Here is a 20,402-nt window from a genome sequence, read left to right as displayed (position 1 = left end):
TCTGCCAACTAGACATGGAACCATTGATCACTACCCATTGAGCCCGACAATCTAGCCAGCTTTCTATGCATCTTATAGTCCATTCTTCCAGCCCATACTTCTTTAACTTGCTTGCAAGAATACAGTGGGAGACCATATCAAAAGCTTTGCTAAAGTCAAGGAATAACACATCCACTGCTTTCCCTTCGTGCACAGACCCAGTTATCTCTTCATAGAAGGCAATTAGGTTAGTCAGGCATGACTTGTCCTTGGTGAATCCATGCTGACTGTTCCTGATCACTTTCGTCTCCTCTAAGTGCTTCAGGACTGATTCCTTGAGGACCTGCTCCATGATTTTTCCAGGGACTTATTTGCTTTTTCAGAGGCAATGCAAAGCTAGGGTTGGAGGCAGGGCAAAGCCCAGAATAGTCAAAAAGCATTAGCTGAAGAACCTGCTGCAGCCCTGAGGTCCTCAGAATTCAAAACATAATTTTGACCAAGCATTAATCTGACTATGGACAATAGCTACTTTCTTTATTATTCATTAGGGGTGGTATAGGAAGGTGAGTGTTTAGTACTGTCCATTATAAGCAGTTGAACTGAACATGAAGCTGTATTTCATCTACTTAAAGTGTCCAGATGCTGTGATAATGGACACATGAAAATCATTAAATAAAATATATTCCAAAAACATTCTGTTTTTTTTAATCTGACTTGAATCAGGATTTCCCCTGATTTAAAAATGTTATAAATATTTTTCTTTCCTCTCCAATTGTATGTAAGAAAATGCCGACTCTTTTAGTGTTGTCAGGTTTTACATTGCCCTAATTGCTTGGGATGGTTTATTTTCCAAGGTTTTTTTCCCCTCTCTCAGTTATCAATTATCTGAAAGCAAGCAGTAAGGGACAGGTTGGTTTTTTTTTTAACGTATCTTTGTGCATTCTAAAGATTTTGTCTTGCACCCTATTTTTGGCTACAAAATTAATTTTCTCCTCATGGTTTTACTTCCAGTGTCTCTTCGTAGTCCCTAATGGTTTTATGTGCTATTGCTACATTTAACTCTCCCTTTTTACAGCCAGAATCATGTCTGATTCTACGTTAAATTGTTTTGGTGCGTGGTTCATGAATTCACATCCCAATTGACAGTCAATCTCAGTTACAATTACAAAACATATGAAGCAGTCATCTTGTCCCAGCTATTCAGAGTAAAAATACATGTTAATAACATTGTTACATCGGATTATACAGACACTTACTAGTTAACTTGGCTATAATTGCAATTGTATCTAATTCCATACAGGGACTTGGTCATTGTGAGCAAACATTCCACTGTAAAGACCAAAATAATACCCATTATCACGTGTTTCATACTAAACATAAATAGGACTAACAAAGAGTGTCCTATAGAAACAAGGGGGAAATAGAGTTTGCTTTAGTACATTTACAAAAATGTGACCATACACCCTTTTACATCATTTCAGTTTCATTCAGATCCATTTGTTGTGGTGGTGGTGGTGGTTGTTTTACTACTTCATATCTACTCTACTTCACATCTGCACTACAACAAGGCAGTTGTCTTCTATATTCACTAGCTATTGCACAAAGTGTTGGTGGAATTTTCAGGCACTGTATTACTTAGTAAATGGAGTATTATTTCCTGCACAACATACTGTAATCAGCACAAAATGAATTTTGAACAGAAGGGCAATAAGAAAGTTTCTTTGGTAATCTTTCTTTCCCATTAGGAATGTGTTTGTATGTGTGTGCTTCTACAGATGTATATATGCACTTTGTTTGCACAGTAACAGCATTCCCATGCATATATATGCACACAATTGAAAGATAGTGGTGTGTATGCTGTTATGTTTTTCTTAGTATAGGTTTGATCAAAAACCCATTGAAGTCATTGACTTTCTTTTGACTTCAAAAGGATTTGACTCATGCCCTTTGCAAAGAGAAAATTGATGAGGCACTCAGTTTGTGACATGAAACTATATCGTAGTGCCAGCAATAAAATTGTAAGCTAAATCTATTATGCATCTATCATGCACCTATGAATATTCTTCTTTATTGCAACTGCAGTCATGTTGTGGGAAGGGGGGAGAGGTTATTTTCTCATTCTCTGTATAAATCTAGTTGTATTAGCTCTTCTCTTCCTGGTAGATCCCATAATAAACCATTCTAGAAGGTAATCAGATAAGTGAGAAGCAAAAGTGGTTTTAAAGTTGTATAAATGCCCCTAGAGGTTATCATCTAGATTGTCCCAAACCCTCCTTGTCCATTCAAGGGACTAAGGAGAAATACAGCACCCCCTCACCTCCTACCCCTATACCTGCTTCCTTGACCCTGTTCAGATTGTCTTTCTTGTCAGGGGGCAAGGATGAAGAGGGAGATCTGGGGCTACTCACTCCCTGGGGGAATGTAAATGGGAGGAGCTAAAAGGAGTGGGAGGAGTCATAGCTATTCACACAGACTGTCCAGCCATTGCTGTCTCTATGCACAGCAAGCTACCTCACACAAAGAGCTGAAGTAATCTTTTCCCTCCATAGAGCAACAGAGAAGCAGGGAAAATGTTGAGCTATGCTCCTGAGCAGAGCAGTTAAGTGCCACCCTTTCTCAAGACAGATTATAGAGTTACTCAATCAGTGTAGCCTTATGAGAAATGCAATCTCTAAATATATAACATAAGCTTTTTCAAAGAAACACTGTGTCTAAATCTATTTAAACCAAACCACTAGCATAAAGTAAACATGGATATGTTCTTCCATCTTTAACATACTTCCAATGGTTCTTCCAGCACAGAGGTTGGAAGAAATATTTTTGGTGCAACATTTTGTTTTTGAGTCTAAATAAAACTTTGCAATGGACCAAATATTATATGTTAGTGTACATAAAAGTCTCTTTTTTTCCCTGTCTGAACATGAACCCAAGAGCAACATTCCGAGTAATATAACTGAAATACACGCAATAGAGTTTAGAGTAAATTGCACAAGAATATAGAGCAAACCAACTTTTGCAACTGTAAAAATTATCTGAGCTTAATCAATCATCATCCCTTTAATGTAGTAAGCATAGTTATATTTTATTCAGAAAAAAGTTATGAGAACAAATGTTGGATTTATTTAACTGACAGGATATTAAATAATATAGCTGTTATCTTTTCCTGTATTGTAAATTATTGAATTAAACCTTCAGTCAGTTTGGCAATAGTGCCAAATGAATATTACAACAGTACAATGCAGCAAACAATATCTGTCACTGAATCTAGGTCTCACTTACAGCTGAAATTACAGTGAATAAAATGCTTGTTCAGTAGATTGGAAAAAGGTTCGTCTTGCCTGGTAACACAAAAACTAATGAAATTTCATTGAGAAGAATGCATGTCAGGATTACTGTACATCATAAAGACACATCCCTTTAACTTTACTCTGGATATTTGTCTGTGTAATTAGATGCCTGTTTTGCAATACTTCTATATCTGAAGGACATGGCCAAGTTCACGACATAAAACAAATCACCCTCATAAATGAAAAGGCTTCCTTTATCTCTTCTGCATCCTACACAATAGCACAAAAGTCTTCTGAAAAATGTGTTGTAAAAAACAGTGTAGCAGTGTACAGCAAGTAATTCTACTCCAGCAAGACTTGCATGTTTTCTTTCTTGTGGTGTTGTGCAAGTAATAAACTCCATAGAATGTGAATGTCTATATTCTCTATACCTATTTATGGTCTATATAGCTATACCAATGTCTATATAATGAATTTATCCATACATATCTGCATCCAGGTCTACATAATGTAATGTCAGATACTCATCTGGGGAGAACTGATTAAACTTCATTGACTGAGAACAATTTTATGAAATTTACCAGAAATATTCCTATGCCACAGCCTAAACTTCTAGCTCTGAATGCTTTGCAGAATATTTTGGCTTTGCATTAAATTATCTTAGTTCTCTGTATACATGAAAGTTAGAATTTGGCCCTAAAATTCAGTATGCTCCTTTTTATGAGCAATGGTTTAATCAAATGTTGACATCCAAAGTGAAATATTAATCATATTAAGAGCTATAATTTATACAGCCATAAAATAAATGGACAGATATAGATGTACACATTAATATACATTCTCCAGAATTTCAACTGGTGTAAATCAGCATTGCTTTTTTTATTCACATATACAAGTTCAAATTATGAAACTGAATGAATATTCCTGGCAAATTAAGTATAGTGGTCACCATTTAAAAATAAATAAAGAAATACCACCTTCCCAGACTGTAGTATCTAAGTTACCATAGTAGTATTTGTTGAATATGTTTGGACTTCGAATTTTTGACAAAATATTTTATCAACATTCGAATTGCAATGGAAAGAGAGGAAAAATTAATGAAAATGCCCTATTTTCCAACCAGTTCTGTACAATTAGCTATTTCAATTCATAATCATTGCCAGAACTGTGATATTTTGTATCCTACCCCATATGATAACTTTTGACAAGTTGTTCCTGATTAAACAATAACCACAATAATGTAATAGTTTAAACCAATATTGTACTTGTAGCATCAAGGAACTTCAGAGAATATGCAAGAAATATGTAATGAGAGTGTGAAAATGGACACTTCGTCTCTAACTACTCCAAAGAAGGCATTGGCCAGTAAACATATCATAGATATTTTGGTTTAAATATTAGGAAAAATTATCAGAATAGATAAATACTGAAACAGTCGCCCAAGGACTGGCATTCGCAGAGTGAAGAATTGCTCTCACTGGAGACATTTAAGATTTCTCTCTCATTTTTCAGGGAAGATTTAGCAGTAATGAATTCAATCCTATGGGGAAAGAATAAGAAAACTTTCTGTAGATCCTGATATTCTGGTCCAGCTCAGTACAAGGTCTGGGAGGGGGAGGAAAGGGAGAGACATGTACAAAGATGGCTTGCTCTAAATCAGAGGTAGGCAACTTATGACACGCTTGCCGAACGCAGCACGTGAGCTGATTTTCAGTTGCACTCACACTGCCCGGGTCCTGGCCACCGGTCCAGAGGGCTCTGCATTTTAATTTAATTTTAAATGAAGCTTCTTAAACATTTTAAAAACCTTATTTATTTTACATACAACAATAGTTTAGTTCTATATTATAGACTTATAGAAAGAGACCTTCTAAAAATGTTAAAATGTATTACCTGCACACAAAACCTTAAATTAGAGTGAATAAAAGAAGACTCAGCACACCGCTTCTGAAAGGTTGCCGACCCCTGTTCTAAACTGTTCTGCTTTATATTGTGCCTGACTGCCAGTGGCCACAAGGCAGGATCACCAAACTGCACAGCTGTGCCCTGTGTCATCCTACCATGCCTTCTATGCTGAGAGGGGGTACCAACCCTGTAGCTTCAAAATGGTGGTGACCTGGAGCATGATAGTGCCTGGCTCTGTTGGAAGTCATTTAAATATATTCTGTATATATGGCCGCATCATGTAAAGCCTGAGTCCGAAATCCTGAGTGCCATTAAAGTCAGTGGGAGTTTCTCAACTGGCTTCAGAGAGACTAGGATTTCACTCCAAGTGCCCCGTAGGCCGCCACCACCACGTTCAAGAGCATTTCAGAAAGCTGGGTTCCTTTCTATTTTTAGTGTCTGATAAGAGACAAACTGGGAGGTCTCAGCTGCTCCCGAGTTGACTTTTTCAAGAGAAACTGAAACCTTAAAGGAACCCAGTGTCTCTGAAGCGCTATACATCAATGTCTGGAGGGGAAGAAAGCACACGAAAGTTGAAGACTCCTGTGGGGAAAAATCCCTACAGGCTTTAGGCTGTTTTTGTTGCTGAAGCCTGTAATATGCCCTTTAATCTCACTTTCTCTATGCTACTCTCCTCGTTCAGTATCAGGCTGGGATTTGAACAATTTACTGAGGAAAATATGTCTCCCTGGGTATACGTCTGCTATGTCTCTCACATTTTATTCCTTTCCTTGGATACTTTCATTCCTTTTCCTTTCTGCCTGTCATTGCTTAGCTCCTTCCATGGACAGTATAAGATTCCTTCCATTAATCTGTTATTTTAAGCTTATGCTCTGTTGGTGTTAACAAGCTAACCAACTGACACTACATATCATCCACTGCCTCTTCTTTTGCATCAGTCATACTATTCAAAGCCCTTGAGCTACTTTTTGGTTGAAGAAAATATCCATTCATTTCTGTTTCTAACAGGACTGACTCAAAATCCCTAACATTATTTGCAACAAGAGGTTCTCAAACAGTTTTAATATTTGTTGGGCCTAAACAGCATGTCTTCTTTGTGTATATGTGGAGTGGTTTTGTTTTTTAAATATTGTCTTCTTTTATTTCGCTCTGGTTTGCAGGGCTTTCTTAGAGGCAGATGCTTACACCTTTACACAGTTAACTAGCACACACTATGGTGGGACTGTAAACGTGCATGAGTGATTTAGGAGCACAAGTTCCATGGAAAGTGAATTGGCTGAAGCTGTTCCACCTTGTATAAACAGGTAAATATTCATTAGAACAGGGACTGAAACCTGGACTTCCTACTCCCCACATGAGTGCCCTGGCCACTGGCCTCAGGAGTCATTGGCACTCTCTCTTGCCCAATGACTAGTCAAGTTAAAGTGTAAGTCTTTTGGGTCAGACATCTGTTTGTATAGTGCAGGGGCCGGCAACCTTTCAGAAGCGGTGTGCTTAGTCTTCATTTATTCACTGTAATTTAAGTTTTCGCATGCCGGTAATATATTTTAATATTTTTAGAAGGTCTCTTTCTATAAGTCTATAATATAGAACTAAACTATTGTTGTATGTAAAGTAAATAAGGTTTTTAAAATGTTTAAGAAGCTTTATTTAAGATTAAATTAAAATGCAGAGCCCCTCGGACTGATGGCCAGGACCTGGGCACTGTGAGTGCCGCTGAAAATCAGCTCATGTGTTGCCTTCGGCACCCATGCCATAGGTTGCCTACCTCTGGTATAGTGCCTGGCACAATGGTTCCCCTGTAATGATTGGTGAGTCAGGTGCTACCAGAATATAAATAAGTGATAGTAACACAAAGACAAAAAGCTTTAAAATGGAATTATGTTTGAGAAATGTATCATTAATTTAGATTGGAATATATTACAGGGATATTGTCATTATCCCCACATGAAGCTACAAACCAAGAAATTCAGCATTAAGAATATACTTAAAAGAAATCCAAACTTGTTGAGTGTGGAAATGCACAGTTAAGGCACCCAAACAATCTTAACTCTGCTCTGTATCGATGCCATGCAATAATTGTATGAGTATGATATAAAACTTTCTAGTGTGTCTAGTCCCAGAATTAAACTGATTTTCAAGATATTCTGGTTTTCAATATTTTTCCCCTCATGGTGTCACTACAGGGCAGAAGTGCCACTTAGTCATCTGTTCTGCTTTTTTTGAGCATTGACCTGGTCCTTACTATAAAGTTGCTAGAAAAGACACCTCTTAATCATCTGCTGTTTTTGGTTCATAAAGTACTATTAATGTTTTGAATCAGATACAAGGCTCTGTCTAAGGCACGGTAAGAAAGATTCATTAAAGACTCACTATCCCTGAAATTTATAACCTTTCTGGATGGTAATAGCTGGGATAAATTCCTCCTTATCTGGTTTCCCTATGCGAATTATTGCAGCTTAGCATTTAGAAGCTTTTTGCTACACCCCTCATCATAGCGCTTTCTTGTTCTGGCCTCTTCAGTGTTGTGATATTTCAGCATATTTAGGCTGCCCTTAATACTCACCCACGACTGGAATGTTGGTGTGGATGGGAATAGTTTGCTCAGGAAGGATAGACAGGGGAAAAAGGAAGGAGGTGTTGCCTTATATATTAAAAATGTACACACTTGGACTGAGGTGGAGATGGACATAGGAGACGGAAGGGTGGAGAGTCTCTGGGTTAGGCTAAAAGGGGTAAAAAACACAGGTGATGTCGTGCTGGGAGTCTACTACAGGCCACCTAATCAGGCGGAAGAGGTGGATGAGGCTTTTTTCAAACAACTAACAAAATCATCCAAAGCCCAAGATTTGGTGGTGATGGGGGATTTCAACTATCCAGATATATGTTGGGAAAATAACACCGCGGGGAACAGACTATCCAATAAGTTCCTGGACTGCATTGCAGACAACTTTTTATTTCAGAAAGTTGAAAAAGCTACTAGGGGGGAAGCTGTTCTAGACTTGATTTTAACCAATAGGGAGGAACTTGTTGAGAATTTGAAAGTAGAAGGAAGCTTGGGTGAAAGTGATCATGAAATCATAGAATTTGCAATTCTAAGGAAATGTAGAAGGGAGTACAGCAGAATAGAGACAATGGATTTCAGGAAGGTGGATTTTGGTAAGCTCAGAGAGCTGATAGGCAAGGTCCCATGGGAATTAAGACTGAGGGGAAAAACAACTGAGGAAAGTTGGTAGTTTTTCAAAGGGACGCTATTAAGGGCCCAAAAGCAAGTTATTCCGATGGTTAGGAAAGATAGAAAATGTGGCAAAAGACCACCTTGGCTTACCCTTGAGATCTTGCGTGACCTACAAAATAAAAAGGTGTCATATAAAAATGGAAACTAGGTCAGATCACGAAGGATGAATATAGGCAAATAACACAAGAATGCAGAGGCAAGATTAGAAAAGCAAAGGCACAAAATGAACTCAAACTAGCTATGGGAATAAAGGGAAACAAGAAGACTTTTTATCAATACATTAGAAACAAGAGGAAGACTAAGGACAGGGTAGGCCCACTGCTCAATGAGGAGGGGGTAACAGTAACGGGAGACTTGGAAATGGCAGAGATGCTTAATGACTTCTTTCTTTCAGTCTTCACTGAGAAGTCCGAAGGAATGTCCAATATAGTGAATGCTTACAGGAAGAGGGTAGGTTTAGAAGAGAAAATAAGGAAAGAGCAAGTAAAAAATCACTTAGAAAAGTTAGATGCCTGCAAGTCACCAGGGCCTGATGAAATGCATCCTAGAATACTCAAGGAGTTAATGGAAGAGGTATCTGAGCCTCTAGCTATTATCTTTGGGAAATCATGGGAGACGGGGAGATTCCAGAAGACTGGAAGGGGGCAAATATAGTGCCCATCTATAAAAAGGGAAATAAAAACAACCCAGGAAACTACAGACCAGTTAGTTTAACTTCTGTGCCAGGGAAGATAATGGAGCAGGTAATCAAAGAAATCATCTGCAAACACTTGGAAGGTGGTAAGGTGATAGGGAATAGCCAGCATGGATTTGTAAAGAACAAATCGTGTCAAACTAATCTGATAGCGTTCTTTGATAGGATAACGAGCCTTGTGGATAAGGGAGAAGCGGTGGATGTGATATACCTAGACTTTAGTAAGGCATTTGATACAGTTTCGCATGATATTCTTATAGATAAGCTAGGAAAGTACAAATTAGATGGGGCTACTATAAGGTGGGTGCATAACTGGCTGGATAACCGTACTCAGAGAGTAGTTGTTAATGGCTCCCAATCCTGCTAGAAAGGTATAACAAGTGGGGTTCCACAGGGGTCTGTTTTGGGACCGGTTCTGTTCAATATCTTCATCAACGATTTAGATGTTGGCATAGAAAGTACGCTTATTAAGTTTGCGGACGATACCAAACTGGGAGGGACTGCAACTGTTCTGGAGGACAGGGTCAAAATTCAAAATGATCTGGACAAGTTGGAGAAATGGTCTGAGGTAAACAGGATGAAGTTCAATAAAGATAAATGCAAAGTGCTCCACTTAGGAAGGAACAATCAGTTTCACACATACAGAATGGGAAGAGACTGTCTAGGAAGGAGTATGGCAGAAAGAGATCTAGGGGTCATAGTGGACCACAAGCTTAATATGAGTCAACAGTGTGATACTGTTGCAAAAAAAGCAAACATGATTCTGGGATGCATTAACAGGTGTGTTGTAAACAAGACACGAGAAGTCATTCTTCCGCTTTACTCTGCGTTGGTTAGGCCTCAACTGGAGTATTGTGTCCAGTTCTGGGCACCGCATTTCAAGAAAGATGTGGAGAAATTGGAGAGGGTCCAGAGAAGAGCAACAAGAATGATTAAAGGTCTTGAGAACATGACCTATGAAGGAAGGCTGTAGGAATTGGGTTTGTTTATTTGGAAAAGAGAAGACTGAGAGGGGACATGATAGCAGTTTTCAGGTATCTAAAAGGGTGTCATCAGGAGGAGGGAGAAAACTTGTTCACCTTAGCCTCCAATGATAGAACAAGAAGCAATGGGCTTAAACTGCAGCAAGGGAGATTTAGGTTGGACATTAGGAAAAAGTTCCTAACTGTCAGGGTAGTTAAACACTGGAATAGATTGCCTAGGGAAGTTGTGGAATCTCCATCGCTGGAGATATTTAAGAGTAGGTTAGATAAATGTCTATCAGGGATGGTCTAGACAGTATTTGGTCCTGCCATGAGGCAGGGGACTGGACTCGATGACCTCTCGAGGTCCCTTCCAGTCCTAGAGTCTATGAGTCTATGAGTCTATTCATCTTATGGGATAGCAACACAACTCTTCTCTGTCTGCTACTCAAGCCTGTGGGACAAAAGAGTGGCTGCAGCAGTTTAAGCTCTTCACGGCATGTATTGTCCTGTTGTTATTTGTTAGTATTTCACCTAGCACAATCCAGGTCCCAGACTAGGGCATTTACGTGTTATCACAATACAGTTAAGAAGAAATGCCGTACCCCAGTGATCTTCTGCTTATGCACCATTTATGGGCCCTACCCATGTGCAGTGTCCTCTCATGTTAGTAGTCTCTTTGGAGACTGCAGAATGCAGAAAGGCCAAAAGCCCTCTATGGCCTTTCTGTTTAAGTGGTGCACTTCATGCATGGACCAGTTTCACCTATAATGAATAGAGGCTGCACTATAATAGTGATTATAGTGGTACATAATGGGTGAAACACTGGAATGGGTTCCCTGCAGAGGTGGTGGAATCTCTTTCCTTCCTGGTTTTTAAGGTCAGACATGACAAAGCCCTGACTGGGATGATTTATTGGGGGATTGGTCCCGCTCTGAGCAGGGGGTTGGACTATATAACCTCCTGAGGTCCCTTCCAGCCCTGATATTCTGTGATTTTTTTAATGAAATAATAGTGACTATAATTCCATTTTACATAAAATTCATATAACGAAAAGGAAACCTGTATATTTCTGCCCCATATAAATCCATTTGTGACAGGGAGTCAAAAGAAGGGGAGCTACAGGTCTGTTCTTTGCCCTTCAGATCCCAAGCATATCAAATATACGAGTTTTACTTGACTTTACTGGAAGTGACACACAGAGTAAAAACAGGTAAAAATCTAGAGGAACATACTAAAACTGTTTGACTGGATCTGAACTGACTACTTTAGTCCACCTAACAGAAAATGTGCTGCCTACACAGTCTAAAGGAAAATAAATTGAAATCCTCCGTTCATTTAAGATTCTCAAAAAAAAATAGGCTTCCATCATATCCAAGTTAATCTTTATATTGGTTCAAGACAATATCACATAATGATTAAAGGAATGTTATTTCATTTCCATATTCCACATTTGAATTCAAGCTAGCATAATTATGGTGTTTATGGAGCTCAAACTGATCAGGCAGCATAGAGAAATACATACATTTTAACTTTATAAGGATGTGTTTCATAATGAGAGTTTGTATTTGCTTTCAGACACTAAGCAGAAGATTCACAGCCAAGGTTTATGAACAAATACATCCATTTAGCCAAATGCTGTTATTCTGATAGACTGAAACAAAAAATCCAAATTCAATGTGTACAGGAGCAAGAGATGCCAAAAAGACACATTTGCCATAACTAGTTGTGGAGGAATGGTGGTAACTGGCCAATATGGGAGAAAATATATGACTATTGTCTACAAGAAGAGTCAGGAAATGAGAAATGACCATGCCTGACCTTTCTTAGAGAGACGGTAATAAGGAATGGGTTCCCAATTCAACCGAAGAAATGTATGCTGGTAAAACCTAATCCTTATGGTCTCCAACAGCACAAATATACTCTGACAAACTTGGTGGCATTTGCCCTGGCTCGCAGAGAAAATATTACAGAGAAGACAGGATGACAGTGGCAAACTGAAGCTCTTCCTGGGGTACCCAAGGTTGGAAGGGTTGCCACCTGCCCTTAGCCTGAGGAAGCCTTGTCTGTGCCTTCTAGGGGTCAGCTATTAATTTCACTGCACTTGGGTAACATGAGCACCCCCATCTCTGCCTACACAGACCCTGCTGTCCCTCTGCAAGCTTTCTTAACTAGTTACAGTCATGTCTTATAGGGCAAAGCTCACGCGAAATCCTTCTACTGTAGTACAGCCAGGCTTGGCTGTGATCTTCCATGCATGAGACAAGCCACACCGTCAGCTTGGCTCCTCAGAGGAAAAGATCCAGGATGCTTCCTGCAACCCCAGTTAGACCCCCTACTCTAATTGTTGTCCTTATTCGTAAATGGGATGCCCCCTGCTAGTTGTTTTTCCCCTATCTGTGCCTCATTTGTCTCAGACTGTAGCTAGGTCTCCACTGTGATGCAGACAATACACAACACACACTTGACCAGCCAGAGAGAGAGAGAAGCGTCTCTTCTCTCTTAGCTGACAGGAGCATGGTTATTGCCTCCCGGTGACCTGCCTTAACTCACATATAATGAGAACACATTTTTCAGTACCGAAACATAATTCCTTAAACTTTCTCCATATGTACATTTCACAATCATTATGACAACCAGTGGTCTGTTGGTAGAGACCTCACATGCCACTTTAGGTAAACTTAATATGCATATATCTGATCCCCTGTGCTCTCTGCCAGTTGGTATCAAGAGGTTCATGTCAGAGAAGCCATCTTCAGAGACATACAAAAAAAGTCATGCACAATGCTGGGATACCCTTTCTAATAGGGGTAAGTAACACATTTCTCCCTTAAAGGGCCTTTTAGATCACATGTCAGTTAGTGTATCCAGATTTGACATCATACTGCAGTAACAGAGACTTTCAATTGGAGTTAAGTGCCTAACTTGCACAGGTGGTTTTTTATACCCCACTAGGCACCTCTCTGCATCTTAAGTTACCCAAATAGCTTTGTAAATCTGGCCCTTGGAAGTCTATGTCCTATTGACTTTTAATGAAACTTAAGAGTTCTAAGGGCCAAAATCATGTTTCATGTTTGAAAATGGCACTAATGCTTCAAAAAAAATAAAGTGGTTTTGAAAATTTTAGCCATGAGCCATAGGAAGATAATAATGATGAAAGGGCTGTGTAGATTAACACATAAGGCAAGAAAAGCACATTGCACTTATGGAAGGAAAGGCAATCGAGGGATAATTTGGCTGAACCCTTGGAATAATAAACATCAAATTTCAGAAAGGCGGTAAAAATAAGAAAGCAGCAGGCACAGAGAGAGAGAATTTAGATGAATGTTATTTACACAGTGGGTGGTCAGTTTGACAAATGTCCTACTAAGGGTAGTATTAGAAAGATCTAGAGGAACCAAGTGGAGGAAAAGTAGCATTGTAGGAAATGTTGAGAGAAAGAACAGTATATTTAATCTGTTGGAAGTGTCTAGGGCAAACTCTGCATTGCATTCTCTGGAAGGGGTCTGACCTGCCTTGCCCCTCAAGGAATTGGATAAATGGAGCTCAGCCCTTTAAACCAAAAAAATATATGCGTAAAATTTTGTGGACATTAGTAGAAGTCATCTATAAGGATGCCCAATGCTTCAGTGGAGCTCCCATCTCTATGGTAACACAGCTGACTGTGGTCTTTTGTGGTCCCTACCAGTGGCTCCCCTTCAACCCCAAGGGATGTTCAAAATGTGATGGGGTTTATTGCTAATTGGTGCTAATGGACTTGGAGGGGAATATTTTCTCCCGTCTTTCACCTCATGGAGCACCTGTCTGTGGAGACACTTTAACAGGACTGAGGGAAATGGGAGCAACCTCCAAAGTGGCTCCTATGCTATCTGCCACTCCAAATGAGCTTAATTTGTTGCCTTCCCTATGCAATATGGGAAGGAATTATCAAGGTCTCGATTACTAGTGGCGTGGAAGTTTCGTTTTACAATATGGAAAATGTCTGTAGTTTTAGTACAAGCAAACTGGACATCACTGGAAGCAGAGATACATGAGAGCCCTACTTAGATATTTCCTGAGACTGGGGCAAGGACTGTCTTTTTGTTCTGTGTCTGAATTTTTGAATTTAAGCCCTGATCCAGCAAGGCATTTAAGTACATATTTATTTTAAAGCATGGATAATCCCGCTAAAGACAAATGGTGAGATGGTGTCAGTGGTTATATTCAGTTATGTATTTGCTTTGCTATCTTTTACATCCTGTCACTGGTTTTGCTTTGTATTTTTGGGGAAGCTTAATTTATGTCCACTAGAGATGGCTAAGTGAAGAAATGTTTGAAGTCTCATTCAAGTTCAGATATAGCCTACAAAGTTCAGCAGAATGAAAACAGTTATGGAAATTGATGCTTTTTCATATGATTTACTTCATTTTATGGTCTATTATATCATTTGTAATATCTCTCATAACATTCAGAGAAGTTTAATGGTTTACCTTCAAACTACTAGCTCATCTTAGCTGTTTTACTGGCTTGAATATTGTGTAGCTCTAGCTTTATATCCTAAACTTGGTGGATGTGTTTTATCTTTCTAGTGTATCTAATGTATGTATAGTCCTACCATTTCCTTTATAATACAAGATACTCTTTAAAAAATGAGATGTGTGTTCCCAAACAGCTATTTCAGTGTAAAATAAATCAATCTCTTCAGACTAATACCACAATTTAACTCCACGTCTCCTGAAGGCTACTTCTACCAAGTGCTACTCATAAAAATACACTCACAGTCAGGTTGAGTTCTGTGAATTTTTATGTAATTCCTGAAGTGTAGGCTGAATATAGTTTATATTAGTGGGCAGAATTAGTTCAAGGGCCGATTTTAACATTAAAATATACTGGAAAGGCTTGTGTTTAACCTTGGGTGGAATCCTGACAAGGCCACTGGTATTTAGATATAACCATCTGTTAAAAAGATTGGTCGCCAACATTATGTTACACTTCTACAAAAGGAGCAGCAGGCACTTCTGGGGTTGTACAAAAAGCTCTTGAAGAGCACAGCACAATACAAAAGTGTAGGACAGGAAACAAATTATAACAAAACTAACAGTAGTTATAGTACATAAATATTTATAGTATTATCTGATTGTGACCAATCCCTGTCCCACAGAATATTATTCAATATAAATAATTAAGCACTAAATAGGATAACAATAAAATAAACAAGCCAAGACTGTACCAGGGAATAGGAAATGAGAGATTGCTTCTTACAAGTCTTTAAAAAATGCTTCTACGCTGAAAAGCCTTTTATAGAGCATCCCTTTTCCACAGTGCTGTCTTGACGATCAGCTGGAATCCTTTAAAAGCTTTTAAGCAATAAAGTTAAAATATATAAGATTTTCATTTGATAATATCTTCTCAATGGACTTATTGCAAATGTCAAACATTATTGGTTTTAGATCTATGAAACTGTAAAATTCTGGTCTCATCTGTGAATAGAAGAAGCTTTAATAACAGCAAGAGGATTAAACCAGTCATGCAACAAGGGTTCCTTATGCTTTGTAGTATACTTTATAAGGCCCCATTCCTGCAAGTTGCAAGCTGATAGACCCTTGAAATCAGGTACAGGGGTTCTACTTGCAGGATCAGGACCTAAATGTATACTTAAGTGTGTTGCAATACTTGACAGTCTTTACCTTACACGACATGTAACCAATGAATCATCATTTTCCAAGAAAAAAACATATTGAGATGCATACAGAAAACTGGTGAGCACTACCAAAGTAATTTTAAACATTTTAGAGAGGTAGGATGGTCCAGTGGTTAAGGCACTATCTTAGGACTTGAGTTCAGTTCTCTGCTGTGTCACAGACTTCCAGTGTGACCTTGGGCAATTCAGTAAGTCTCTCTGTGTCACAGCTCCCCATCTGTAAAATGGGGATAAATAGTATTTCCCTGCCTCACAGGGGTACTGTGTAAGGATAAATATGTTAACGATTTTGAGGCCTTCTGATACTGCAATGTTGAGCACCATACAAGTACTAAGGATAGATTGATAGAATGACACCTCTTTGTCCTTCTCCACTTCCACTCATAATCTTTATGCATAAGTGTGATGTTCCACTCATAATCTTTATGCATAAGTGTGATGTTGATAGGAGAGGGAGTAGATGTAATAGACACATAATTTCTGTAGGAATCATGTAAACAAGCTACTCTTCACTTTCATTATGTAAATAAGCCACAAATCCCCTGGAATGAGATGTTATTATGAATCTGATTTTGGATGTTTGCTCCATTACAGAAAAAACCTGAAGACTGAGGCCTAATATAATAGTTTGCAAGGTCTTAGGTTTTAAACAAAGACAAGAACTCTGGAAGCTCTTACCTACGTATAAAAGGCTAATTTTAAATTATTGTTTTATTTCACAGAGGAAGATACTCTTCACAGTCCTATTTTTATTCAAGAGCCATATGACATCAGTTATTCTATTGGTTCAGAGGATCCTGAAATACTGCTGAATTGTACAGCCAAAGGATATCCATTGCCATACTACAGGTGAAGTCATCTTTGCAACTGTGTGGTCTCCCTGTAAATGTTTTAAACTACAGTTGATCAAAAGCTCAGTAGCACATCCCTTACATTGGTGAGTGATAACACACACACTAATGCTATTAATGGATCAATGAGACTACCTTTGTGAGTAGATACTCACCCATACGGATAAAAGTGGCACAATCTAACCCTCAAAAATGGAATATATTCACTTGAGTAACAATTTTATTGGATACTCAAATTAAAAACCCTAATAATGACAATATAAACTGTTCAAAGTAACCACTGTTTAAAATATTACTAAGAAACCATATGTAAGGGCAAGAAACAAACAAAACAAAAAATAGGCCCTTGGGAAAATATACGTCCCATTGAGCTGCATTCAAATCCTACTGAAGACAATGGAAATCTTTCTATTGACTTCATTGGTTTGGATCAGGCCTGAGTTGTTCAGAATTCTTTTTAAAAAGATGGTGAACAAATACACAAATACATCAACTTTGCAGAGTACGTTATCAAAATGTCATTTTTCGCTTGTGTAATTTCATGAGCTTTTACAGTAAAAAAACATACCACTGAAAATTTCCCATAAAGTGTTTAAAAACCTACAACATTACTTAAAATAAACAGAACAGCTGTGAAAACCAGAAAAGGGTAGCGTCTTGCTGTGCATAAGTATTTGCAAAAACTTTCATTATAAAAGCTTGCAATGCAAAAAAACCACAAGTCTTGCTTAACTCTAATTCTAACACTTTATGTATATATTTATAAGGTTTATAAAGAGAAACAGCATGGCACAGTTCTGAGTTCTAGCTTGCAATACCCAATAGGCTCACTTAATAAAATCTAGGTCCATAACATTGTTTGTTTGTTCAGTAACCTTAGACTTATTTTAAACATAGTATGTTGCTCCAAGGTTCTGAAAACTTGAGTTTAATAAAAGGAGAAGTTGTAAGTTTAGAAAAGGATGCTATATCTTCCTCATTAAATGGGGTTAAAGCAAAGATTTTGGAAAAAGAAAACTGAGGAAAGAAATCGTACATGCAAGATATTGAAGGAAATCAAGTGTTACCTAATGAATTGGAGAATATGCTCAATAACTTTTAAATATGAAGTGAAGGTTTTCCCTGCAAAGCTGCCAGTAGCGAATGGGAACTTGGCTTTCTCTGATTCTTAAATGCCAATGTATAGCGATTAAATCTTTTCAGAGTTTTATATATGAGGAAGTACATTTTCCTCCATTTTTTGGAACAGTAGCTGCTCACTATATATAGTATTGGAGATAGCCATGTTAATCTGTAACCTCAAAAACTACAAGGAGTCCGGTGGCACCTCAAAGACTAACAGATTTATTTGGGCATAAGCTTTCGTGGGTAAAAAAAACCTCACTTCTTCAGATACACTATATATATGTCTTCCAGCCCTCTTCCCATGAACTTCTGCTACCTACCAGCCTGGCCATCAGTTGCTTCAGGTTGCTGAGTTCCAAGCTCTCCAATACATCTACTCTCCCCACTTTCAGTGAACTAGGGAAGAGGGAGCTTCCTTGGTAACCCAGCAGTATATTCTCTCTCCTCCACACATATGCACAAATAGTCTCTGCAGCAGCAGGAGTAGCCTTCAGAACCTGAGTCACTGGGGCAGATCCTCAGCTTGTGTGAGATGTCACAGATCCATTGTGCATCTTCCCCCTGATGTCCCTGTGGACACACATCCTTGGAATATGAACTCTTCTCAGTCACACCCCATACTCTCCTACTTCCCCGTCTTCCTCCTCTCCATTATTCTGTTTCTCACTTTCTCCCTCTCCCACATTCCACGAACCTTATCACCTTTGCTCCACATCCTGCCTATTTTCATTCCACCCCCAAAATACAATGGAATGAACAAGAGATGGGATGAATAATTTGGTGTTGTTTTCTCTCACTTGCTCCCTTTTCACTTACTTTGGTGTAAATTGGGAGTAACTCAGTTATAGTGAATGGAGTTACAGTGACACACAACTAGTGTGATGTCAGAATCAGTTTCATCATTTTTAGCTTTGCATTATATAAAATATTTTGCAAAGCCCTAGGTACACTTATATGGTCAGATCCTCACCTGGAGCTTCATCCTCACCTGCACTGTTCAGGTCTTGCATTGACTTTACTGGGAGCAGGAATAAGACCTTGGTGTAAATCAGCTTAACTCCTTTGATTTTAAAGCAGCTAAATCAGTTATACCATCTGAGGATCCGGCCTATATATGTTAGGTTCCCATATATCTAGATAAATCAAGACCAGTATGAAATTGTAGTAATATGCTATGCTGAGTGTGGAGTTAAGGATTGCAAGGACTACTGCAATGTTTTTCTTTGATTCATAAACACAGAAGCACTACAATGGGAATAAAGTTATATATAATATAATTTGCCAGTTGGTACTTTTCTATATAAAGAAATATGTGGATATGAAAATAAAATAATACAATAATAATAATAATAATAATAAATGTTTAGTTTTTCCTAAAGGTCTTTTTATAAGATTTTCATTATAACTATTAAAAATATCCATTGACGATAGTCATAATTTTTTGCAACTTTTTTTCAAAAACCCATAATACTTAGCAACCACACCAATATATATACATGGGGGGAGAGAGCGCACTGAAATGGGCATAGGGAATAACAAAAAAATGAGACACTATATTCTACATTATGCTAGAAATAGCAGAATGAAGACCAGATTACAATGAAAACAAAAGTATAGATAGACATTTAACTTTAGATACTGAGTAAAACAACATAAATATCTAGTTATATTCCCTCCCAATCTAATACCCTACTATGCCTTTTAATGTCCAGCAAAGTTGGTTGTTTATAACAATATTTGGCCCAGTATTTCTATTGTACCTTATATAATATTGATGAAAGGAAAAAATATCATGTAGGCTTGCAAGATAATTTCTAATTCATTGCACTTGAGTATTTTCATTAGAGTGGAGTCAATAATTCACAATGAATGATTTTACCAATATACTTAGCCTCTTTTTCTGATGGCAAAATATCTATGAGCATATCTTGATTTTCTCTAATTTATTCATTATTCTGTTTTTCTTTTCATTTTTTAAAAAACTCCGAGGATTGTTCACAAATAGTCCTCTGTAATACTTATTCATTTCTTGTTTGAACTGTGGGTGATGACTTATGATTGTTCAGGTACTACACATGGCATTTTTTCCCATCACTGACTGCAAGAGATGAAATGAGCTCTCTTGCATACTGAATATAAAATTTCATGTGAGTTTGAAATTCACATCCTTTGATTATACATTCCAGGAAAAGATAACCAAATCCAGATAAAGGTAACAGAGAAGTAAAAGTGTTAGGAAAAGCAAAGGCAAGGGGTAAAACAGTTACAATCGATATAACTCATAAAAAGAACGGGAGTACTTGTGGCACCTTAGAGACTAACACGTTTATTTGAGCATAAGCTTTCGTGGGCTACAGACCACTTCTTCAGATGCATAGAATGGAACATTTATTGAGGAGATATATATACACATTCAGAGAGCATGAAAAGTTGGGAGTTGTCTTACCAACTCTGAGAGGCCAATTAAGTAAGAGAAAAAAATTTGAAGTGCTACTTAAGATAGCCCAGTACAGACGGTTTGATAAGAAGTGTGAGAATACTTACATGGGGAGATAGATTCAATGTTTGTAATGGCTCAGCCATTCCCAGTCTCTATTCAAGCCTAAGTTAATTGTATCTAGTTTGCATATCGATTCGAGTTCAGCAGTTTCTCATTGGAGTCTGTTTTTGAAGCTTTTCTG

General features: G+C 38.1%; 1 protein-coding gene across 2 annotated transcripts in view; it reads left to right on the top strand.

Annotated features, from left to right (window-relative positions):
• CNTN6 (contactin 6) overlaps window positions 1-20,402 on the top strand; it is a 230,795-nt gene that overhangs the window by 73,968 nt on the left and 136,425 nt on the right. For both annotated transcript variants that reach the window (XM_030570683.1, XM_030570684.1), the window contains exon 3: window positions 16,468-16,594. In XM_030570683.1, the coding sequence (XP_030426543.1) occupies window positions 16,468-16,594 (127 nt within the window). The remainder of the gene's footprint in view (window positions 1-16,467; window positions 16,595-20,402) is intronic.

The sequence above is a fragment of the Gopherus evgoodei genome, chromosome 7 (assembly GCF_007399415.2).
Source record: "Gopherus evgoodei ecotype Sinaloan lineage chromosome 7, rGopEvg1_v1.p, whole genome shotgun sequence".
Taxonomy (NCBI): domain Eukaryota; kingdom Metazoa; phylum Chordata; order Testudines; family Testudinidae; genus Gopherus; species Gopherus evgoodei.
This window is presented reverse-complemented; position numbering and strand designations above follow the sequence as displayed.